Raw genomic sequence first — 26,120 nt, 5'->3', positions numbered from 1 at the left:
GGAAGATGTACATGGAGCAGAAGATGAGATCTATGCAGATCCAGAAGGGGGAACGCATTGATCCAATCCTTACTAAGCTTCAGGAGACCCGAGACGAGCTAGCAGCTATGGGGTCAACACCTCAAGGTTCCAAGGTGGTAAGACTAGCCCTGAATTCAGTTTCTGAGGAGTGGCAAGTTTTTGTCCAGAGTATCCTGGGCAAGGCGACTTTGCCAGACTATGATGGAAAGTGAGCAGCTCTTAAGCAAGAGGAGCTGAGGAGAGACTTGGTCAAGTGTAAACTTGACAAAAGCAGCAGCAATGGGTCGAAGCCCAAGTAGGAGGAAGAGAATGCAGCCCTCGCATCCAAGGGACAGCAAGACCAGCAGAAGAAGAAGAAAGATGTCTTGAAGATCAAATGCTTCAGGTGTGGTGAATTCGGTCACTACACAACATAGTGTCCTCTCAGAAAGAAGGACAAAGATGAGAAGCATGATCCAAAGGTTGCAGTCACAAAGATCGAGGAGGATGAGTTTGCCATGACAGCCGAGATACCTCTAGGAGGGAGGTGGGCTGATTTAGAGTTGTAGTTCGAAAGAGCTACAGATGGGCAGGATCCTTGAGGAGCCCACCTCTCGGATCAATTCCTTGCTACGAGAGCCCAGAACATAGGTAGTAGGATGGACCGGGGCAATTGATGCAGAGGAGTGTAGGAGTGACAATTACAATGGCTAGTAGCACTAGAGACCGAGCAGAGTTGGCAGCAATGCAGATGGCACAGAGCAGAGGTCAGCAGCAGCACAGAGGCTTCAAAGAGTCAGACTCCAACAGCGAGATGCATCATACTGAACACTAGTTCAGTAGTTTGGGACGCTTTTCCATTGTTGATGCAGTAGCAGCAGCAGCAGCAGTTGGAGAAGGTTGCGGTGCAGATGCAGTTGGCAGTGCCAGCAGCAGCATGGATGCAGAATTGAGAGGAAGTTGCAGTACGGATGCAGTGTTGACAGTGGTAGGGTCAGCAGCAGTACAAATGCAGCATTTGCGCAGTAGTTGGTGGACAGGATGTCAGACATCAGCAACGCAAAAGGAGATGTTACAGAACAAAGTGATGCTTCAGCAGGTTGCATTGCTAGAGCACATTCCTCGCTAAGAGGGAGTGTTGATTTCTAGTAGCATCGAATGTGCTTTAAGTCTCAAAATTTGCAGGGAGGCTTAGACACATGTATTCTCCAATACCTAGAAATTGTTTTGGGAAATCCCACCCGGAGACAGTTTTATTAAAATAATTAATTATTTTTAATGGGACCCTAAGTCTAAACTTAGGAAATTAAAATAATTAAAGGGTATTAATCTAACTATGGGTGAAACTTGTAGAAGAAGACGAGGATCAAGCCAAAATGATCTAAGCAATTGATTAGAAGTTAATCTGGGTCGCTTGTTGTCTAACATAAAGATATAAGAAAAGGCTTGAGGGGCACTTGGAGAATACACAGAGGGGAGATTAGAAGTTCAATTTTCTAAAGCAGGGCAGCTGCCAGAGAGATTTTTGATATTGATCTTTTGCAGTGAGGGGCAAGGATAGTATCTGAAGGGAAATCTTTCCCGGTCGGAGAATATTCAGCAGAGAAGGCAGAGAGAGCTCTAGCAGAGGCAGCATAGAGCCAGAGAGGCTGACGCAGAGCCATGCAAAGGCAGCATAGAAGCCAAGAGGGAATCCGAAAATTTGTTGAAGGAATCGATTGCAAAAGCCGGAAGCCGGGGTGTGAGACCGGGAGGTGCAAATCGAAGTTCCTGGGTAGCAAATCGATCAGCTGAAGGGGTGACACTATCCCCAGAGGGTGTGACGTTGGGCTGACGTAGTGACTGCGCAGAGGCAGCCAAGGGCAATTCATTCAGTGGCTGGATCAGCCAGGATTTCCAGTGATAGTGTGAGGTAACCTCACTTATCTCTCTGTCAGTGATATTCTCTGTAATTGGATTGTTGGGAAGGCATCCAGAGATTGTATTCAGAAATTACTACTGCATAATAATAAAACCCTCAGAGCTGCTGCACTGGTTTTCCTGCATTGGGTTTTTCCGGGGACATTTGTCCAAAAATAATTGTGTAGATGTGTTGTGTATTTCTTTCTTGTTCAGTTTCTTGTTTCCGTATTTTATTTAAATGGTGAAGGTTGCAGTGTATTCGTTTCAGTGTTTACTGTAGGAAACAGTAAATAATTTGGTTCAGTAATTAACAAATAGGAGAAACGTAATCAGTTGCTGCAATAGAAATTTGGGGCAACCAAATTTTCACACTGAGTGATTACATGAGGAGCAGAGGCAAGAGGTAGGGGAAGATGACCAACAACCATTGGAGGTTAAGGAAGAGATTAGGTGTGAGAAGGTTGATGTGCCAACCTCAACACCACATTGTACACAAAGTCAAACACTCACCAATGACCATCCATCTCTACCAATAGGCATTCTCCTACAATAAGATGACCCACAAGCAGTCGCTGGCTGCTAGATTAATTATCATAAATGATTCATGATGACCCACAAGCAAGGTGTCTAATACGTGAATTTGGTGTCTAGCTAAGGCATGACCTTAAGATTAGATGATGATGATGATTCTTACTATTTGATGAAATTTTGTATTTTACTAATCTTGAATGGACAACTATCAAGGTTCAATGCTAATTTTGATGTATATTTAACATTTGGTATCCACTACATATATGTTGGTGTTTTTTTGCCATATTTATGTGCCAATGTGCTTATTTGATGTTGTTGGTTTATATTTTTAAATTTATAGAAAAAATATTAAAGAAAAAAAAATAATATATATATATATACTAGTTAATTAGCCCATTTTTCCAACGCGAATTTTGTGCCGATGCTGAATTTTTCAACAATGGTTTTACTTTTGCTCCTCAAAGGCTCTAACAATGGCACTCAAATAGTTATTATTTAACAGTACTTATCTTCCAGTACAGCTAAGCTATGAGATATGGATATACAAGGTAATATCGTGGACCCTTAGAATATAATGATTCCAAGTGGATATGTAGTAATCAATTTATAAAATCTTATTTATTTTGAAGCAGTTGTACAAATGCAACAAATTGGTTCAGATTCGGCAGCGGTCCAACCTCGTGTCGTATTCATTTTAGTTTGAACTTAAGTATTCGAACAGACAAAATGAGCTGAGTTCGATCAGTTTTTATAGCAGGCCGTTCACAGTTCAATCCTAATAGGGTCACCATTGCTAGGAGGATGTTTTTGCGCGGATAACCAGGCTTTTGAAATCTTATTCAAACCCAAGCCCAGGTTTTATGTTAATTCTTAGGAATTAATATGTTTGTTACAAAAACAAGACCTTTATAATTTTGAATTCAGATCATAAACCCGAAAAACTCTGGATTAACTGGAGATCAGGACAATGGGGATTTTGGATTATACAGTTTTATACAATAAAAATAAAACTAAAAAATTTAGAAAAACAAAAAACAAAAACCGAAAAAATAGACCCAAATCAATCCCTGAGGATTGCACTTTCTCTACAGTCAAAAAATAGACACATGAAAAAGAGTTGTATATACGGTGAATGAATAAAGCAGAGGTAAAATCAACCAAAAATTGGGGTGAAAACCAACAAAAGGTGTACAAGACGATGACTTACAAATATAGAATGTGTGTTCGATTGTGTTAGTCCGAGAGCTCTAACGAGTCCGATGCACTGATTCTCAGCACCGGGGACACCATTGCCAATTATGACAGCCCTTCTTACAACGCTAGACACCCCGCTATCAAAAATCTCTGGCATACCTGACGAAGCGCCGGGAGGCTCTGGTAGCCTTATAGGCCTCATTGCTCTCCTTTATATTTAACGACCTAAATAATTGAGAGCTAAATGCCCCCAGTTACCCCTTTACTTCCTTTCTTCAAGCCCTGCACTTTAGGAAGATGTTTAGAAGGACTGTCCTTCGGTTATTCCTGTCTATGGAATCCCTGCTGCTGCTCGCCTTTTAATTCTGTCTTCGCTCGGCTCTGCAAAGCCTCTGTTTGCGTTTGTGAATCAGCGATTGTAAAAGCAGATTATGGTCAAAATAGGAGGCGTGCAACTCCAGGTGGCGAAACTAAAGCGCACACACATGAATATATATGCACCTCCTTTAGCCTTTGTTTTGTTTTCTTGTAAGATACTTTGTAGGTGAAATTGATATCACATTAATTTTAAGTAATTTTCTATTTTCGGGAAATTTAAAAAAAAAAATGTATGGATTGGTCCACTACTTCCAAAAGATGATGTTTTTATTTGAAATAATGCTGAAGATCAAAATTACAAGCAAGTTAAGTTTATCTCGATTAAATTATTTTAGTAGTAATTTTGAATACGGAGTGGGGTATAAATAATTTTATAGTAAATGAAGGTTTTTTAATAAATATTTTGAAAATAGTTTTTATAAATTTCATATTTATTTAAATTAGTGTAAATTTAATTTAGTTTGTGATTTAGTAAGTATGAAAAGAATATGATAAATTAAATGGAGTCTATTTATTACTTTTTATTTTATTTTTTTTAAATTTAGTTCACATTGTGGCTTTGTGAATAAGGGGCAGGGTTTAAATTTAAGATTTTTTGTACGAGGATCTATCTATGCATAGGAATTTACTTATTAAAACTTACAAAAGTGTCTCCTCGTAGGACAACCAAGTGGTTGGTACACTGAGATGTTATCCTTTCCACCCAATTTCAAATCCCATGAGGGGACATCTTTGGCTCATTGTGATAAGGCTCAAGGAGGGGGCTCCCCCGCCCTCATGGAGTCTCGGCTCTTACTAAGTCATAAATTCTAGGTATATTTGGCTTACGAGTTGTTGGATATACTCTTGGCCTTATGGTGGCAGTCACTAGGTTTGATCTTGGACCTCACCCAAATTAATCCAACGAGTTATTAATCCAAAGAGTGAGAGACTCTGAGACTGGAGAGAGGGAAAAGGATTGCAGCAAGGAAATTTCGGCAGCAAAGTTTAGGGAGGGCGAGTTTCTGAAGAGGAGGGTTGAGTTTTTGCGGGTGGGTTGAAATATGCAAGGGCCAATTTTTCTCAATTGTGTAGGGGTTGTATGAAGGGCAAAAAAGGGCCCAAGTTAGCTAGTAAATGAGGTCAATTTTCCAAGGCTGAGATTTTCAAGAGGGCCCAATTCCTTGGGGCTAGTTTTCTAGAGGGGTCGATTTTGAGGTTCCAGGCAACTGAGAATTTTTTGTGTATTCTTTATGGGCCTAGGCCCTAATTTTCCCGAGTAAGATAAAGTGAAGAAAGATTGTGGTGGGAAGAGTTTTGTGTTGTTGTGTGATTGATTTACCTATTTTATTTCCATTGAAAATTTAATTTCTAAAAGTTAAAATACCAGTGAAATCATTTTCCAACAAATTTCATGTTTTGTTCAGTAAATAATTTTTAGGTATAAAATAATTGTTGAGGCATGCATATGTGTGTGTGTGTCGCTTTAGATATCATGTGTGTGTGATATCTAAGGGGGAGATGCGGTTATGTGGCCTCGCCTACGTGGTTTGGGTTTTCCTCACGTGACAAGACTTCAAAGGTTTTGGCAACTCATCAGGTATGATCTAGCATCACAATTCTCCCTCGTCTTTTTTGTACCCTTTATTATTTATCATTTCATTGGAGCTCTCGGATCTTGGTGATAGGTTGTTTGTCCTTCCTCATGTCTGGTCCCTCGCCATCTGCACACTGAAGTTATGGAATATTGAGGGGAGGACGAGGTAGACTACACATATAGCCAGTCTCCCTCCCTGCCTTCGTCTCTCAACTAGAGTTCGTTATGTGTCACTCTCACGTCATGTTTTTTCCTCTTGAGACATACATGTCAAATGCCCTGCTCCAGTCTAGACCTTTATCCTCTCCCTCACCTAGTTCCCCCACTCCCTCATGTCTGTCTATTTTCTCTAACTCAAGCATTGGACGTCCTTTCAATGATGCCCCTCAGGCACCATATAACCCTTCTCCTCTTCCATCTGCCTTCATCGACCCTTTGCCTCTAACAGGTCAAGTTTTAGTAGGCGACTTAGGTAGGCGAAGAAGGAAGTGCATCTGACAATGCCACGATCTGGTAAGCTTTGTTGTTGGCAAAGATATCTCTCTTTTGCAAGTTTTGGACTACATAAGCAAAACCCTATTGGGCCGTTTTAGTGGAAGCCCCATCAAATTCTCTACAGTTGAGGCTTGGCTCTCAAAAAACTAGAAGCCCATTATCATATACACACCAAACTTTCATTTGCTTCCTCATGGGTGGTTGGTTTTCATTTTTCAATTTGAGGAGGAAAGCACCAAAATTATGATGAGGTAATGGTTTTGGGGCAAGGTGGGTCTTACCCTTCAGCCTTAGACAATTAATTTTGACCCATCCATGGAGCTAATGGACCACATCAAAGTGTGGGTTATTCTACTAGGTTTCCTTCATGGCAATAAGGAACAATATTGGTTCCTTCGTCAGCGTAAATGAGGATGGGACACAAAACCTTATTGCAGATGGGCTTAGATGCAAGTTGAGGTGAGCTTAAAGGAAGGCCTTCTAGAAGACTTGGAGTTTGAGGTGATCGAACATAGATGGTTTCAGAAGATTGACTACTAGAAGTTCCTCTTTGAATGTTTCCAGTGTCATGAGATAGGTCATGTAGGAGAAGATTGTCAACAATTAGGTCCACTTTTTGTTGTTATCTCAAAGAAAAAACATGCTACCAACAAGGACCCTCCTCATTGTCTTAGTTCTCCTTCCTCAAGGCATCACTCTCCGAACAACACACGACCGTCATCTAGTTAGTACTACACCTGCTCTAACGGTTTCAACAGGTATGACTTTCCCTCCCCTCCCCCCTCTTTTCCCCTTATTTTCTAGTAGTACCACTCTCCCTCCTGCCACTTCTCCCCCTTTGGCTCCTTTCCCCTTTATAGATTTCCCCCTTCCTTCCTTCCTCCCCCACCAATCTCCCTCCCTCCATTCTCAACCCCCTTTATCCCTACCCTCTATTGCTCTCTTCCCCCCTACTCTACCTTCTCCTATCTCTCACCTAAAAGACACAGAACACTATGTCTTATACTCTTGATCCAAATTACAGGAATTCCTTATTTCAAGTGGGGGACCTTGCTCTTGACTTCCCCGTCCTTAATACGGTTGGAAAAAAAACCAAATTCACATAAAGCCCAAGAAAAGGCTTTAACCAAAATCAAGAAAGGGAAGCAATTTCCCATCTTCAAGGCCCTTAGAGCTAGTAAAGCCCCCTCCTCCCTTTCCAAATGATACTTCTCTCCTTTAATTCCAAAGGGTTAGAGGTCACCCACAAAATTTTAGAATTGCTAGCCACTAGCCGGGTGTTATCCTCATCCAAGAAACAATATGCCTTGTGTTTATTTTTAAGTGCAATATATATACAAGCACATATTTCTTAAAAATTCGAAAATTACTTCCAATTATATAGTTCTTCTTTTAAAAATTCCAATTTATCATTAAGCAATTACACTTCAAAAATTCAACCATAAAACATAAGGACAATAGAGATCACAATGCACAAAAGAGAACACAATATTTACCCTGGGAAAACCCACTTAGGGGAAAAACCCAACAACCTTTTTCTTAGAGAAATTCTTCAGTTCAACAAGAGATACATCTAATGTTGCTAGTCAACTATGCCAACAAGCTAATGGTCAAACTAGTCTCCAACCCTCAAGTCAAATCAAACCAATTCAAACTTTTGCTTTTCAAGATTTTGACCTTCTCAGATCTACCCAGAATTTTGGCCTGCTAAGAAGCTGCCCAAAATTCGCCCTACCCAGAAAATTGACTAGAAATTCGGCCTATCCAAAACTACTGCCTAGAAATGTCACAGGTGCAAGTCCTTGGAGAAAGAAATGTGAGCTAGAGAGAGATATATTTGTCCTTCTTCTTCTTCTTGTCCTTCGCTTGGATGCCCATAACTTGTCTTCTTGTGATGAGATCGAATGGTGCTCTTGTGGAGGAGGTCAAATGCCTTTATATAGTTGTTTTGCCTTCACAAATGGGTGTGTCTCTTCACAGGGGCTGACTTGAATTGAGGGAGGGCCAACTTGACTTTCTTGGAGCTAAAAATTCAAATTTCAAATTTTGAAAATTTATCTTTTAAATCCAACATGAAGAACATGTCTTATATAAATTCTTTCAAGGGCTAAATAATCAAAATGACATGAAGAACATGTCTTACAAATTCTTTTTCATTACAAGAGAAAAAAATATAATTATGAAGACCGACCATAGCTACAAAAATTCAACACTCCCTCTTAGCTAGGGAGGTATTCATAATTACTAGACAGATGTTCTTCTTGTGAACAAATTTCTCTAAGAAAAGGTTATAACAAATCATCATCAATCAACTACCATAATTTTGGCCAAATAAATTTGACACATGGTAGGATAATAACATCAAAAAACTACCATAATTATAGTCAAGCATCTATGATACATGGTAGATCAACAACATTAACAGGTTACCATAATTCTGGTCAGTATTCTTGATATATGGCACATAATTAGCATCAAATAGTCACCATAATTTTTGTCTATGTGACACATGGTATATAGACTAGTTTTGGTTTACCATCATTTTGACCAATACCTAGAACACGGTCAATCCCCAAAGGCCACACTCTAACTGAGTGTAACCACCCCTTCCATATTTACCTAGTTTCACCAGCCCTCTGGGTTAAACATGGGAGGAAGAGCTACAATGACATGACCTACCCTCCTAGGTCCCATCAAGGAAGTGGGGTCGGCCATGAAATACAACTGATAATTCAACACATCCTATAGGGGCTACAAGTCACTTAGAGGTTAAGTAACCACTCTAGGTTGCCAAAACCTTAGTTGGACACCCTTTTTCTAATATAAGCCCTCAACCACTCCCACAACGAGGAATCCATGTGGTTGGGAGCCTCCAACCACATGCATAAGCCTACATCCCAGTAGTTGTAGCCCAAAAATTTCAGTTCAAAGCATGCGATCTCGAATTTTGAGCCTAATTTCCAAGTTAGCCTCCAGACCACTGCCCAAAACTCAGTGAGACTTTCCATAATCATTTCTAACATGAGGGCAAAGACACTTAACCAAACTTGAATAAAAAACATGACCTAACCAGCCCTAACCATGACATTCATTTCATAAAACATGTGGCATACATGTAATCTGCAGGTCAATGCATATTTAAACATAGGGGTCTAATACCTATCTAAGAATCATCAAGAAGGTCTAATGCCCTCTCATAATAGTTGCAATAACATTTATTACCTCATGCATTCATTAACCATTAATCAACAAATCAAAACACATCAAGAGCCATAGTCAATATAAATCTTATAACTAGCAAATGAACAACATACACACCATGATAGAACAACCATCAAAGCCACATAATAACAAGTACAATTACTCATGAAAATACAAGTGGAAAAGAGTTCTTATTAACATTATTCAAAATCCAACGAAGTTGGGGACTTCCACGTACTACCTGACCATAGATTGGGTTGAACCAAATCTCTCTTTCAGCCAATCACCCCCGTGACATATTCTAAGCGTGAATGTGGGATCTCATGGAATGAACCCAACAAAACCAAATCAGGGCTTCCAAAGGCCAAACCACCTCAACCCTCAACTAGTGATTCCACCTCATGGTCGAACATCACTAACACCAACTAGATCGTTCACTACCTAAGTTGTCCAAGGCTCTAGAGCATTTGTCCCAACCGAACTCCAAGAACTAATAACTTAACCCACAACCTTCCAGGGCTCCAGATCATTTTTCCAACCAAGGCTCTAGGACTAGTAACTCAACCCACCGAGGGCTCCAGAGAGTTTTTCCAACCAAGGCTCTAGGACTAGTAACTCAACCCAAGTTGTTCCAGGGCTCTAGAGCATTTATTCCAACCAACGGTTCCATGAACTGGTAACTAAACCTGTTGTTTCTTTGTAGATAGTTCTAGACTCGGGAATTGTGCTAAAGCATCTAAATTAGTATTTACTTAAAGGGATGATCAATGAATCAAATCATTCACATGTACATATCCCATATATCTTAAATATTTCCCAAAGTGTTGATTCCAGTACTAACAACATGCAATCTTTAAATGTTTATGATAGATGAAAAATAAGGTATCTAATAATTAAATACCCTTCCTGAATATCTATATTACCAAACATAGAAGAGGTGTATAGAAATATCTCTATAGCTAACAGTTATACATTTGAGAGATTACAGAAGGCAATAATTTAATGATGTAGAGGTACTAATTCAAACAAATTGTTTAATTAGCTAATCTTAGTGATGATAATAACTTTGCAAAGGCTATCAGGGAGGTCAAAACTCGACCTAGCCTTACCCAATACTTCTATATTACCTCAAATACATGAAGAATAACATAAATGATTACACAAAGGAGACTCACATGAACACAAATGTTGCTAGAAATTGAAGCCAGAAGCCTTTGATTATCTTCAAAATTTCCAGAAATACAATAATGTCTTTGGTTCTATCAAAGTATCAACCCTTCTTACTTTGAATTACAAAGTATTTATAGAGTCTTCTAAAAATATCTAATCTATTACAATCTTTTACATAAAAATAAAGTTTTATCCAAAATAATTTGGATAACTCTAATTAATACAACTCAAAATAGAAATTATGAAACTGATTTAGTGGAATCAACACACTATTCGAGGACTTAGTTTCCAACTGCTTCCTTTAAAACCGATTCCGCTAATTTTGCTCCTGTTGCTTTTCCCAAATCCTGCCTCCAAACTTGCTTTCTGTTTACTCGATAAGTTCATGGAACTTATCCCACTTATCATCATCTAGATATGAAAATTTAATTACTTTCCTATATGTTTCATCTACCTCAGTGTATTTTTCAAATGTGGGCTTAGTTACAAAAAGATGGTGAACTTCATATGAAATGAATAAATCATTTTCTAAACCTTGGAGAAAAGTTTTACCACCAAAATTTCCTTTTACTTTAGCAAATTTTGAGTTGTTTATTGCTATATCGTGTAACTTCTTCTGATAATCTTCCTATTGGATCAATTGGCCATGAGAATCCCTTAATTATGGGAGTCCTTTTTGCTGAAGAATATAAAATTGTTTATGAAACCTCTTGATCTGAACTTATAGGTTTTGGCATTTTTTTTCTAGTTTTAGCATCAAATTCCTCTTTGTCAATACTTTTCTCACTTCAAGGACTACATCCATTCTGTATTCAAGATCCTCTTTAGTTTTTGAATACAAAACTTTGATAATCCTTATTGCTTCTCCAAGATTATTGTCCAAATCCTCTTTAATCTCAGCAACAACTACTTTTGCTTTGTGCACCAGTTGGTCCTGTTAAAAAATAATTTCTATTGATGTCCAAACATCTAAAATGGATGAATTTATGTTTGTCCAGATCTTCTCCTTAGCTTCTGTCAAATTTTGTGCACTGATTGATTCATCCATATATTTTTCAAGTTGTCTAGTGAGCTTGAAATTATTTTGTACTTCTGCAAGATATGCATTATTTGCTTTGATTTTATTATCTTTTGCCTTTTGTAATGATGCTTTAAGTTTCTCAATTTCAATATTCCTCAGTGATAGATATCCCATGGCTTTAGATAATTGTTCAGTTGCATCTTGGTTGGCTGACCCTATTTCAGCTGTAGAAGTTCCTACACTGACTTGATGTTCTTTCTCCTTCAGAAGTTTTTCATGTCTACCTCCATTTTATGAATCTAGATGTTTTGCTCAACAACCATATGTAGCATATTCTCTTTTTCTTTCTCTAATTGCCATAGTTCTTGAGCTTGAGGATGCTCCCTTGTTGTCAATTTCAATTGTTTCCTCAGTGCTTAAATGTCTGCATTCATGTTCTTAATAATTTCTTGAGCAACATTAACATTATTAAGATTTAATCTTAATTTGATTACAATGTCCTCTAAAGCTTTTATTCTTTTATCATTTGCTAAATATGACATATTTTCTAACTTAAGCTGAGAATAAGTATTATTTAAAGAAGCTTGTAGCTTTGAAGTAGCCATGGAAGAACCTGTTAAAGAAGAATATATCATTTCACCAGCTTGTTTATGTAGATCAATTTGATCTATGGGATGAATTTGTTTTGTGTCAAAAGAAAATATTGAAGTCTTATAATCTTCTATTGTTTTTGGGCTTGGGAACTTCGGCTCAAGGAATGCCAATTGAAATTTTCCTCTGTCAAGGTCTAACGTAGACGAGTCTAGTTTGAGTAGTATAATTTTGTTTCCAGAACTCAGAGCATGTAGCATTCTTTAGCATTTCATTCTTCTTCTTCATTTCTTTGAATCTAGCAAAAATACTTTGCTCACCAAAAGAAGGGAAAGCAGATATATCAGGAATTGTTTCTTTAGTTTGTTGCAAAGTGAACACAGACTCACTTGATAACATGAATGTAGTAGATACCTATGTATCTTTGACCTCTCATCATTCTTCCTTTGTATTCTTTGTCTTCCTCCTCTTAAAAACTTTGAATTTTGCTAATTTGGAACATGAACCAGCAAGAGACATACTTTCACTTGGTCTCTTTAACTCTTTCTCTTTAATTCTTGTATTTTCCAATGTTGTTTGACTAGAAACTTCCTCTTCAACCTTTGGTAATGTGTTCTCCTCCCATACATCCTTATTAGCATATTGTTCAATTTATGGTTTTAAGATATGAGTATAAGGAGTAGATTTTTGTTTAAATCTGATAGATGAAATTGCTCCCAAAGGGTCATAAGTCCAACTGAAACTTAATGGACCAATTTAAGCCTTTTGTTTGAATTGGGCCTTTTTCTTTCTTGATACAAAATTAATTTCATCCATGTTCAAACTCTGTCTTACGAATTCTAGAGCGAAACCATAAACACAAATTGGCAGTTTGTATGGTTGCAACTCAAAACCATAAACTCTAATCTCTGTGAAATTCTGATACAAGTACCAATCTCCTACCTTTGATTGTTCACTTAGATACAAAATCCTTTTAATTTTTGTTGGTACCCTTGGGAAAACATCACTACTAAGGAGACACAATGAAAAATATAGGAATTGATCTACAAAATCACTAAAAATAGTATACTTCTAAATTTCTTCTAACTAATGAGGTCTAGTGAATAACAGACAATGGCTTTCCTTGTGAGTCAAGCTTTTGAAGTGGCATTTTGAACCTTTCTGATTGATGATATAAAAATAAATACACTAATACAAATTGATGTTTAAAATATCTTTCTACACTAAACTTCAAAAATTGTTCATGAATGATGTCTGAAATAAACTGACCAAAGTTGAAAAGAACAAAGGACTTTTTACCAGATGAAAAGACTGACAGAAACCCTAAAATGACTTCATCAACCCATTCATCACTCTGGTAGCCTAAAAGACAACAAGCCATAGAAATTACTTGTCTGGACATTTCTAGAAAGGTTGTTGAAGAATATGGTGGATTATGACAAGGTAATTCAAAACCCTCTAGCATGAAAGACTCAAAGATACTAGCTTGCTGCTAAAAGTTGAGTTTCTAGTAGATTTTCATCAATGGATCACTGAAAATGTGTGAAGGGAACTTGGAGGGTTAACTTGTAAGGCCTGACAAATGGATTTTGGGGTTATGGAGAACAAAGATTCACCATTTCTAGCTACAATTGCTCTATGGCTGGGCAGATAACGATTTTCACACCAAGAAACAAATTCAGGGAAATTATGAGTTTGAGGGAAAACAAATTGTGGTAACATGGATTCCCAAAAGCTAAATTCATCATTGGCATCCTCAAATTTCTAAAATGCCCAATTGTATGATTTTAAAATCTGTATCTACTAGAGGGAATTCATCTAGATTAGGAACATGAGGAAGCATTGGGTTTTCAATAGAAACCTTAGCTTTTACCTTCTTACTAGCCATTTCTAAATAAGAGGAAAGCAAGTAATTTAAAAGTACCTAGTGATCTATTGACTGATTGAAGTGGTTGACTGTGAAATTCAGAAATCTTTTGTCACTGAGCACCTTTGCAAACACTGGAAAAATGAAGGAAAATGATATGGTTGATGGAGGATAAACTAGTTTAGCAAATGATTTTAGATAGTCGTTATTGAAATTAATGTTCGTCGTGTCACCAAACAATTATTGGACGTTTGTGAGAAAGCATTAACGACATAATAGTTAAATGGTTAAGCTATCGGAGAAAATGGCGGGAGTTAATTTGGAGGAAGTGTTAAAATAGCGAAAGTGGTGGTGGAGAGAGAAATTGAGTGGAAAGCGGTTTGTGGGGGGGGGGGGGGGGTGGGGTGCGGGCCTCAGTAGCGGTAAATGGTATTCATGAGGGGTGTCCCTCAATGGTTGAGCACGTGACATGTTAGGGTGGGCGGTTTTAATGAAACCATTTTGTGGATCCTCCCCCACCCTTCGTTAAATGGCGGGAGTGCAAGGGGGTCCAGTAATCTATCGTTGATCATTGATTTAGGCGGAGACAATCCGTGTCGTTGGAAACTACCCAACATATAATTGTTGCCAACATTTTGCAAATAACACTTAAACAAAATTTATTTGCGCCTAAAATTTAATTATAGAGGCATTTATAAAAATATGTCGAACTTTATTACATAATGCGGTTAAACTATATATATATATATATATATATATATATATATATATATATATATATATATATATATATATATATACAATTTAGAAATAATTTGCACGGGTAAAAAATAGTTACAACACAACCCACAACCATAAGGAACATTAGCATCAATCAGAAGTAACAATTGGAAAAACCCACAACACCATTGTTATCCAGGAAATGGCAAGGCTAAGAAAAACCAATGTTAATCCATGCAATCCTCCATGCCAATGAGAGATCATAACCAAATAACATGCCTATACCATGCATGTCAAAACTAGCAAGGAAATCATACATGTGACTTGATACCTGCAAAGCAATCCCGCTACAGTTGTTGATCTCGTTGTTCCCTTGTGCTTTCCTACTTTCCTTTGCCTTCTTTCTCCAAATCTAATGAAAACTAGAGTGCTTCAAACATGCTCCAATAATGTTCTAAGTGTATAGAAGAGAGCTCAAAGCTAAAACTGACAAAAGGTTTCACACATTGACCAAAGCTATGAACTGATCCTCAGAAGCCTTGTTATCATTGAGGCCTCTATTTTCTTCATTTTCCTCTATTTTTCCTTCAAGTTTCTTCACATGCAATTTTGTGGCCTTTCACCTTACTTTTCTTTTCTTTTCCATTATTTTCAAAAATAAAATGTCAATTAATGTCTCTTTGCCTTTGCCAATTTCCATAGCCATTTATTAATCACCAGTGATCCCCGTCACTATATTTTTTCCCAACATTCAGCCTTGAATATGCATCCCATGACCTTGGTTATTATTTTTATTTATTTACAAAGGAAATCAACGTGGGGTTGTTACAAACCCCTTCCCCTTGGGGGAACATCATCCTCGATGTTCAATGACACTTATGAAACAACAAACACATGCTGTCTGTGGAGCTTTATAACACAACTCGATACAACATTTACATTATATCCATCTGCTGAAAACATAACCAACATATCATGAACACCATACCGCTTATTGAAGCTTTATAACACATCTTGATGCGGTATTTACAACATACATATGCTTATATAGACATAACCAAAATAAAACATCAAAACATACACTGAAAGACATCTTCTCAACCAACGAATAGAGAAGGATACATAGCTCGCATCAAATCGACCATCTCCCATGTAGCTTCATTGGGCCCAAAGTGCTTCCACTGCACTTTAACTTGCTCGATTACTCAATTCCGAAGCATGAGCATCTTTTGCTGCAAAATGCACTAAGGTCCCCACTGGAATTCTCCTTCTAGTTCCACCTACAATACAGACCAATCAATCACATGATCAACATCTTTCACATGCTTCTTAAGCAATTACACATGGAAAGCATCATGGATTTTCATTGTCGGAGGCAGTGCAAGCCGGTACGATACTAGTTCAATCCTCTCAAGAATATTTAAAAGCCCACAATTCCAAGCTGCCAACTTGGCACATGATCCGATCCCCAAGGAGCTCTTCTTGGGCTTGATGCGCAAGTACACCTGTTCGCCAACCTAAAACTCCTTAAACACCTTGTGTTGATCTACATAAGTCTTATGTATGTCCTGTGTTACCTTTGAATTCTTCTTGGTTACCTGCATTTCTTATTCCACATTTGCTAACATGTTCGGCCCAATCAATACCATGTTCACTGGATCACTCCAACTGATAGGAGTATTACAACACCACCCGTAAAGTGCCTCAAACAGACTCATGCTCAAATATTCTTGATACCCCTTGTTATATGCAAACTCCACCAGTGGAAGATACTCTTCCCACTTTCCTTGCTGATGCATAACATACATTCTCAACATGTTGTCCAAAATCTTGTTGACCCTCTTTGTCTATCCATCTATATGTGGATGATAAGTTGTACTAAAGGCGAACTATGTCCCCAAACATGCAAACAACTCTTTTCAAAACTTGGAAGTGAACTTGTCATCTCTGTTTGACACGATATTCTTAGGAATACCATGTAACCTCACTATCTCCCGATGAATACTCGTGCTACTTCACTAGTTGAATTCATATACTTCACTAGAATGAAGTGAGATATCTCGGTTAATATTTCCACCACAACCATAATGGAATCATGTTGTCTTGATGTCCTCGACAAACCTGTAATGAAGTACATTGAAATGGCCTCCCATTTCCACTCTGGAATCGAAATCGGCTGCAATAGCCCACCTGGATGCTTACACTTTGTTTTACTTGTTGACAATCCAAACACCTCTCAACAAACTCAACCACCTCTTTCTTCAAATTCGGCCAATGGTAGAACTTCTTAACTGTTGTCAATGTCTTCTGATATCCTGGGTGCCTGAATACGAGTTAGCATGAAATTCCCTCAAAATAAGCTTCTTGAGCTCACTGTTGTCTGACACATAGATCATGTCCCCAAATCTAACCAAACCGTCTGTCGTGAGATGACAGTCTGCATCCTATTACCCTGTACCCTGTTGTTGTAACCTGTGCTTAAGCTGCTAGTACCTGTCATCTTGTTGTCCTACCTGCAAGATCTGATCATGAAAATATGTCCCATATGAACTTATAGTTGTTATTTGATTTACCTATACTCTTCTGTTAAGAGTACAACCTTATTCTCTTTTACCTTAACGTACCTGATCTCAAAGTCAAACTCATTGATCGTGGCCAACCACCTAGATTGCCTGACATTCAAATTAGGTTGGTCAATTAAGTATCTCAATACAGTGTGATCACTCATCAAGATAAACTACCTACCCCAAAGATAGGCTAGAAGATAGTGTCTCCACGTCTTCAATGCATGGATGTCCATTGCCAAGTCAAGATCATGTGCCACATAGTTGTGCTCATGCTCATTCAATTTCCTTGATTCATAGCATACTACCTGTCCTTCCCACATCAAAACCCCATCAATTCCTCTCTTACAAGCATCTGTACATACCACAAACTCTTTTTCTAGATATGCAATCTTTAGAACTAGAGCATTCATAAGCAATTGCTCAAAACTCGTTGCACATCCCTCTATCCATTAAAATTTCTTTCCTTTCCTCTGTAAACATGTAATGGAATAGGCAATCCATGAGAATTTCCTGATGAACTGCATGTAGTAACCTACTAATCCCATAAAAGATCTTACCTCATCCACATTCCTAGGATTTTCCCATTCCATGATAGGTTGGATCTTTTCTGGATCGACTGTTATGCCTTCCTTGGATACCACATGCCCCAAATAATGTACCTTTGTCTGAAAGAAGCTACATTTACTAAGCTTGGCATACAATTGATGCTCTCTTAGAAATTTCAACATTTTCGCTAAGTGTTTTGCATGCTCTTCCTCATTCTTAGAATATATCAATATGTCATCAATTAATACAATCACAAACTTGTTCAGATAAGGACATAACACACTATTCATCAAACACATGAAAGTAGCTAGAGCATTAGTCAAACCAAAAGGAACCACAACAAACTCATAATGCCCATACCTAGTCCAGAAATCAATCTTGTAGATGTCTTCTTCTTTGATGCGTACCTGATGGTATCCTGATCTCAAATCAATCTTCGAGAACACTACTACTCCCTTCAATTGATCAAACAAGTCATCAATCCATGACAATGGATACCTATTCTTAATGGTTACCTTGTTCAACTTCCTGTAATCAATGCATAACCTGATAGTTCCATCCTTCTTCTTCACAAACAACACTAGTGCACCCAAAGGTGACACACTTGGCCTAATGTATCCCTTGTTAGGCATTTTCTTCAGTTGCAACTTCAGTTCCACTAACTCTGGAGTGGTCATCCTATATAATTCATTTTGATGTTGGTGCTGCTCTAGACATCAACTCAATAGAAAAGTCCACTTCCTTGTGAGGCGGTAACTCTAAAATCTCTGTTGGAAATACATCTTGAAACTGCTACAAAATCAGATACTTCTTCAAGACCTCAGCATCCTCAACATCCTTACCTTTATCACTGGAAATATGAATTGCAAAAAATACACATCCTTTCCTGCTACTATGCATTTACTGCATATTTGTAACCATTCTAACTGATGTCGCCTTCTTCTTACCCTGCAAGATTCTTTGTTCGTCATTGTCATCCAAGCACTCAATAGCCTTTTCATAACAATCCACCTTAGTCCCATGAATGTACAACCAATCCATACCCAACAACATATTGTATGATCCCAATGGAAGCACATTTAGATGCACTGATGTAGACATGCCATTCAACTCAAATGCACAAGCTCTTAACCAATGATGAGCTATTTTCTTAGTACCTATAGCCAACTGCACTAATCAAGGCTCTGCATGCACTTCTTTATTCAAACCACAATTATGCACCAGGTCAGGAATGATATAACTATAGTTAGATCCAGGGTCAATCAAAATAGAAACAACTTGATCACAAAGCTTACCTTCCACCTCGATAACAGATGCATGCTGATCAGCCTGCCTATTATCCAACGTTGCATAAATCCGACGAATACTTTGTCCAACATCCCCACTGTCTATGCCTCCTACACACTGTAAATTTGCAGTCTGCCACCCTGATGTTGTGAACAATCTCTCCTGTGATGATCCTTGCCACAAGTCCAGCATTGTAAAGGCTTCCTACCATCACCCTTGTTCTGCTTCTTATACTGAAATCCCTGTCCTATGTCAGATGCATTGAACTTCTTATGCAATGTTGCATTCTCCTTGTCATATGTATCTTGTGGCGTTCCTCTCTTCTTAGCCCATTTTCCCTTATTCTTCTTGTTACCTTTCCAATCATGTTTAGTCTTAGACCTGCACTTCGATTGATCATAATAGTGTTTTGACTTTCTGATGGCTTCCTCCAACAATCTAGGATCATCAAACTCAATCCTGTCTTTGAATGATACTGGCAACCCACTGATATCTTTACTTTCTCCTCTTTAAGACAAGGCACATATCTCAACAACTCCAAGAATCTACTAGTATACTCCTCATCGGTCATAGATCCAATATTCAACTCATAGAACTCCTTTTCCCTATCTATTAGTGCCTAAATCTACCTCAGGCTGAAGGAAGGCAGGTCTAGGGTAACATCAAACCACGCTTAACCTGGTAGCTATCCCCACCAGGTAGGGAGAGGGCTCTCTCCTTGTCAATCTCAATTAGGATATTGTCAACTAGGGCCTTAGATGATTGAAATGAATGTTGATTTTAGGCTAGGTATAGTAGATCAAATAATTTTGTTTGATTTTAGGTTTTGGTTGCTGGATCAATTGGAGAAGGTAGATTGGGTCCGAGAAATCAACTCAGGGATACAGTCATGTCCTGTGGGGCAAGGTAGACAAGGGTTTATGTATTAGCAATGGATTGAGATGGTAGATAAAGACAGCTAAGGAGTTGAGGAGGGCATAAAGAAACTATGAATCCTCTTCAAACAGTGAAAACATTGAAAACTAAATGCATTCCCAAGACAAAGCACTGTAAATTAGTGTATTTTGTCTATTCACCTTGACTCGTTTAGTTTAGAAGAGAGAGAGAGAGAGAGATGTGGATACATATAAAACATCATAAAAAACTCATTACATAGAAGAAACAATACATAAACTCACTGTCACAAGAATCCCACAAAAATAGTTGTGAAACCTGGTTTTATTCCTTGCCAAACTGCTAATACAAATGTTCAATGAGTCCAACAGTTCTGCCAAAGTCCAACCTTTACAAATGAATCAAAAAGTACATGATATAGGCAAGGAAACTACTCAAGCTAGCTATTAGGTCGAATCCATGAGAAGAGGGGTGGTTTCATAAGAACATGAATATAGGTAGTGGAACAACTTGCCTCTAAAACCAAGGAAACCAATTTATTACAGCTCAAAACCACTTGGAACTTGATGTATCTACCCTATGAAGTGATTTTCAACCATATTTACATCGAATTCATCATTTACCATGCTTACATTTACCAAGAAATGAGGAAAAATTGATCTCCCAAGAAAACTAGGAAAAATCTAGAAAATCAAGCAAAATTGGCAAAAACAGTTTAATGCGCAGCGCTTTTTCTAGGACAATTTTAGAAGGCTTCCCAAAGTCCAAATCAGGTGTAGGATAGCTCATTGGAAAGCTTGTCAAGTCTAATTTCTGGAGAAACTTGAATTTCTAAATTTGGAGTCCATTTTCCCCTCCAAAAATTGATTCTCCCAAGACTGCTTCCTGTGTGGCAAAAAAGTGGCAGAGAGGGCACTTTTTAGGTGTTTTTTGCCCTTTTGGAGACCTAGAACTTGTCCAAAATTCCTCGCCATTTTTGAGCTTTCATATTTTTCCATGCTGATTCCAAAAATGTAAACCATTTTGCAAGAAGATGTCCCCAACAAAAGCGCAGCGCCACCTATTGGAAAAGCCTGTTTTTCACATTAAAAATTTCAAAAATGAAAAAAATTTCAATGATCCTTGTTAGGTGATTTGATGGGCCAACGATGCTTCAGCCAAGATCTTGAGTTTATCTTGCTCTTTTTTGTTCCTCAAAGCTCTTTTTAGCTTGGCTTTTAGCCTCTTTACCCTTGTTTTACATATCTTGTTCCATTGTTCACTTACATTTGGAATCCCTGTTGCTTCTGAAATAATAGCAGGTGACATCATGAATGAAACAACAACAAGGTTTACTTGACCATTGTCCAGATGAGTCACAAATAACCTTGTTAGCTCATGGTGAAACTTGACCCTCTCCACCATTTCACAGGAATCAAAGCGAGAGTGATGTCTGAAACATGATATGGCAAGTGCGCAAGCAAGCAATTGTCTCAAACTGATAGGCTCCTCCCTAATTAGTTTTCCCCCTTATGAGGTCTTTTGTTGCACATATTTTTCCCTAGAACTATCACTAAGGGCTTCTTCCTCCCTTTCATAATCAATGTCGCTTTCCATGGGTTTTGGTGACTGTAGCTGCTAGTGAGGAATGAAGGGACGAGGTGGGGACAAGATGAGTATGAAGAGATCTTAAAAGATAAGATGAGTGAGGTGTATAGGGATGGTGAGTGCTTGAGGGAGTGGAGGTTTTGAGGTTTTAGGGAATGAGGGGAATGAGGGGAGTGAAAGGGTTTTAGAATGTAGAATAAGGTTTTGATAGGGAGGTAGGAGTAGTGAAGATGTAGGGTTTGGGAATAGTGTATAGGGCTAGGGTTTTATATGGAGGGCAGGGTTTTTGGAAATGAGCTCTAATGAATTAGGGATAGGGGAGGGGACTTAGGAAAGTAGGTGAAAAATGGAATAGGAGAGCAAAAATAGATGTTTTACAACTTATGAGAGGTGAATTAGTGATCAATTTAGGGTTTTGAGAAGAAATTCAAAGACAACTAGGGTTTGCTTTAGATGAGACCACACAACTCAATAAACCAAGCAACAAATCTTCTTCAGTAAGGTGGATGACTGTACTTACTTGGAAGAATCATTAAAGAGCTCCAGAGGTGTTTTGATGACAAATTTGAGGTGTTTTCAACAGGTGCGCAATGCCAATTTAATGCGCAGCGCCAGTGTAATTTTACACTGGAAACCTGCCACAGGTGCACAACGCCAATTTAATGCGCAGTTCCTTTTTGTAGACCAGTTTTGAAGGCCTTCCTAGTGTCCAAATTGGGCGTGTGATAGCTCGTTGGAAATCTTATCAAGTCTACTTTCCATAACATCTTGAATTTTCCAATTTGGAGGTCATTTTCCCTATCAAAAGTCCAATCTCCCAAGACTGGTCAAAATGTGCAAAATGAGGCTGCCTAAATGCAGAGTGCTGTTGCAGTCAACTTTTGAAGGTCTTCCTCAACTCCAAATTGAGCTCATGATAGCTCATTGGAAATCTCTTTGTGTCTAGTTATCATTTTACTCATCAAGCAAGTCATTTGGCCAACCAAGCTAGGATAAATCTTGATTTTCCCAAGGTCACTCCAAAGGTGCATTAACTCTCCTAAGGCAATTGTATTTTTGACATTTCTATAAAACCATGATAGCTCTGAAAAAACTGAAAGAGGCTTTTCTTCTTGGGACACTGAGGGACAAAAACCTCTCTCACATTTTCCAAATTCATCTTTTCTTGCTCACAAATATCATTTGAGTAAAACCTATCCCGATGTGTGGAACAGGGATTTGTCGAAATTAAGGGAAATGAAGGGGATAAGGGGCTTCTAAATTCTTGAGAAAATTTTTGGAAGTAGGGAGGGATGTTAGGAAATAGGGGAAAGTGGAATTTGAAATATTGAGTGAGGAGAAGGGGTCCAAAAGGGAAAAACACAGGCTTAGCCTAGAAAATTGTCAAATTGTAGCAAGAAACTAGGGTTTGTGGGAAAATGAGGAATTTGAGGGATATCAGTAATGGGAAGTGTTTAATAAGGTGAATTAAGGATAGGGGAAGGTGTATGAACATCAAGATGCAAGATTTGTTGATGATTTGACCATACAAAAAAAATTACCTTCAAAACCCTAGGAGAGGGAAATGAGTCTTACCCAAGCACAACTGAAACACGAACAAGGTGTAAAATGACCCATTGGAACCTGAAATGATGATGAAAACTCTCTGAATGATGGTACACTCATCTGAATAGTGACATGGACCGACATTTGGACAACTTTGAGAGAAGTGAAAACAAATCCTAAACCTAATACCTAATGACCAAATTTTACTTGAAGACTCACTAAAATAACAAAATTTGACTTTGACACCCTAAGACCACTTTGTAAGAGCATGTTTGATCACTGATGGAAGGTTTCAAAGGTTGACACTAACATTGGCTCCAATGGGGATGGTAGCTCCTTGGAGGTGCCAGGAACCGCAAATCTTTGGGAGAGCAGACCAGTGCCTTATTCATTGGGCAATATGGAATCAACATCTTGGCAACAAAAACATCAAAACTCAAGACTCAAGATTCAAGATTCAAGACTCATAATTGAAATGAAACTGACGCAATACTGAAACACAACGAACAAACTGGAAAATATGCTCAAAATGGAGCTTATTCAATAAAACCTACTCTAATTGTTCCATTCATCATCTGATCAAGTGAAATGAAACAACCAATGCAACCAAGTAAGCATTCTAGCTGTTGTTTGAATTCTCCACAAGTGCTTTCTTATGAACCATAAGAGAGAACTACTGAAAGGCAACTCCCATGAAAACTTGTAAACAGATCCGTTGAATAATATGGATTCTCTATCTGACTCCAAAAACACTGCATAAGGATCTTGAAATTCATGTGCACTAGGACTTAGCTCATCCAATGGATTACTTTTCTTCTCCTCGTACCATGAATGCAAACTTTCATCTAAGATTTGTGACGAGACTCCTGCTAAAAATGACAAAGAAACCAGCTACTGGATCAAGTTTGTATTAATACTTTTTCCAAGCTCACAGTTAGCTAATGGAGAAGGACTTTGATTGCAGACATCACCCAACACGTCAGCTATTGGATTGTGAAAAACTTGAGAAGATTGTTGCAACCCATTTTCTATTGGCTCCGATGAGATTACATGATTTTCTACATGCTGCCCATCTTTTATTGAAGATATACTATGCAAATTTCCTTTCAAAAACTGAAATGATTCAAAACAGAATGGTACAGAATCATCTTGCATCATTTGATCATATTGTTATAGACATTTTTGTGCCTTACAGCTCTAAGCATTAAATGTCCATAAACCAAGGGATCCTAAGTCCCTAAAAGTGTTGTTCCTACCCCTAGAGGAACAAGGTCAACCAATTACAGCTTCTCCCAGAAGTTCTCCACCAGAAACTGCTCAGAATCAGTCAAATCAGGATCATTTCAGCTGCTCCACTAGCTAGCTGCGTTGCATAGCACCCAAGTACACTAGCTAGGTGCGTTGCAACGCACCTAAATGCACTACCAGGGTGTGCTGAGCGGGAAATGACAAATGGCAGTGTCATTCCGCGAGGTGGATAGACAATGGAAGCTTCCAAAATCTTCCCCAATGACACTTGCCTCACTGAGTTCGACCAAGGATGATTAAGAGGCTCTCAGTCTCCAAGTGGAAGCAAGAACTGACAGAGAGAAGCCACTAGTCAAATCATAAGCTGACTCATCCTCTTTGCATACATCTATATATGGATCCCTCATCCCAGAGATCCAGAGGCTGGAATTTTGTACATTGCAGAGAATTGTTGTTGGTTTTGAGATAGAGATCAGTGTATTGGGTGATTTATGCTTTGTTGGAGGTGAAGAGGGGATTCCTTTGCTGGGGGGTTGATGCTGGATCAGGAATCATCGGTTGTAACTCCTCCTGGACCTTCTTGTTATATCAATAAAACTATTTGAGTTTCTCCTACATGCTTGTGTATCAATGATGTTTTGTTGTATTTGCATGTTTAGCTTAAATCTGATCCTAAGCTATTTATGAATATAAATCCATGTCTTTGTGTAGTTTTCTTCTTCTGTGATCTTGCAGGAACTTGGTGAAGCTGGGCAAGTAAGGGAGCAGGTAGCTGGAAGCTGTCAAAGAGGAGAGAGATGGGATCAAAGGACTAGCACAAGACACAGGTTGGTTCATCCTATTCCTCTTCATTTATATTTCATAAAGAAGAATACGAAAATAGTTTTCTCTGTTTGTTTCTAAGGTACTATCACACCTTAGTGGGATAGGGGCGTTCTGAGTAGACACTTTTCCCGTTAACAAAATGGCGACTCTGCTGGGGATCGTGTCTAGTTAGTTTGTTTGTGTTTCTCTTGTTGTTTGTTTCATAAACACAAAAGTAGCAATCGAACTGCATTTGCCATTATCAAATGCAAAGTAGACACCTGCTACTTCAATCCATTCACTGGATTTGTTTATGATTTGAACAGCTGATTCACAAATAATCTGATTACCCTTTGTGATAGCTCTTAGACCTCCTTTAAATCCACCCTCTGATTGTGCATTACTGATTGCTTTTACTCGGCCAAAAACCATAGATTAAACTGCAAACCGTGACCCAGAACCCGGATAGAAGTCTCGTTTCTGCCCCAGCGCAGGCACAGTGAAGAGATTTTGCATTTCAATGCAGTTCCCGAGAGGGCTACCTGTGCTGCAATTCAGTTTCTCTGTGTAACAGGTGCGCTGATCAGCCTAGCCCTGTGCAGCTGAGGTTCTTTGCTTCATTTTTTCAGTTTTGTCTCTGATTTTGCAGCCTGTGATCAGTGTGTGTCTGTTTAAAAACCCCTTTTCTTTGCCTTAATTCCGCCTCCTTTGTACAAAAAGACTGTAGATTTTCTTTGTGTGTTTGTTACATCATTTACAGTTTTCCATTGAAAGAGTAGAATAGTCACACTGTCGTCCTTAGATTTAGATCTGTCGTAAGTGTCGATTTTGATCTTAGGAGAAAGTTTATTTGTTGTTGACAGTCGATTATGCTTTTACTTTTGTCTTTGGTTTGAATTTGTCACTTTCTAGTGTCGAAACGAGTGTTTATTTCAAAATCATAAAGTGTCGTAATCTTCTCTACCTTTTGATTTCGAAAAGAAGCTTGTTTGTGTT

General features: G+C 38.4%; 1 protein-coding gene across 1 annotated transcript in view; it reads right to left on the bottom strand.

Annotated features, from left to right (window-relative positions):
* Positions 1-4,108, bottom strand: part of ELM1 (fission ELM1-like protein (DUF1022)) — a 159,415-nt gene extending 155,307 nt beyond the window's left edge. The window contains exon 1 of the mRNA XM_089404303.1: positions 3,641-4,108. Coding sequence (XP_089260429.1) covers positions 3,641-3,829 — 189 coding nt within the window. The 5' untranslated portion in view covers positions 3,830-4,108. The remainder of the gene's footprint in view (positions 1-3,640) is intronic.
* Between the last annotated feature and the right edge of the window lie 22,012 nt (positions 4,109-26,120).

Source organism: Pinus tabuliformis, chromosome 2_2 (genome assembly GCF_031772625.1).
Source record: "Pinus tabuliformis cultivar Carrire ecotype Pingquan chromosome 2_2, CPIR1, whole genome shotgun sequence".
NCBI classification, from domain to species: Eukaryota; Viridiplantae; Streptophyta; class Pinopsida; order Pinales; family Pinaceae; genus Pinus; species Pinus tabuliformis.
The sequence above is the reverse complement of the archived record's forward strand: the minus strand, read 5'-3'. Positions and strand labels throughout refer to the sequence as shown.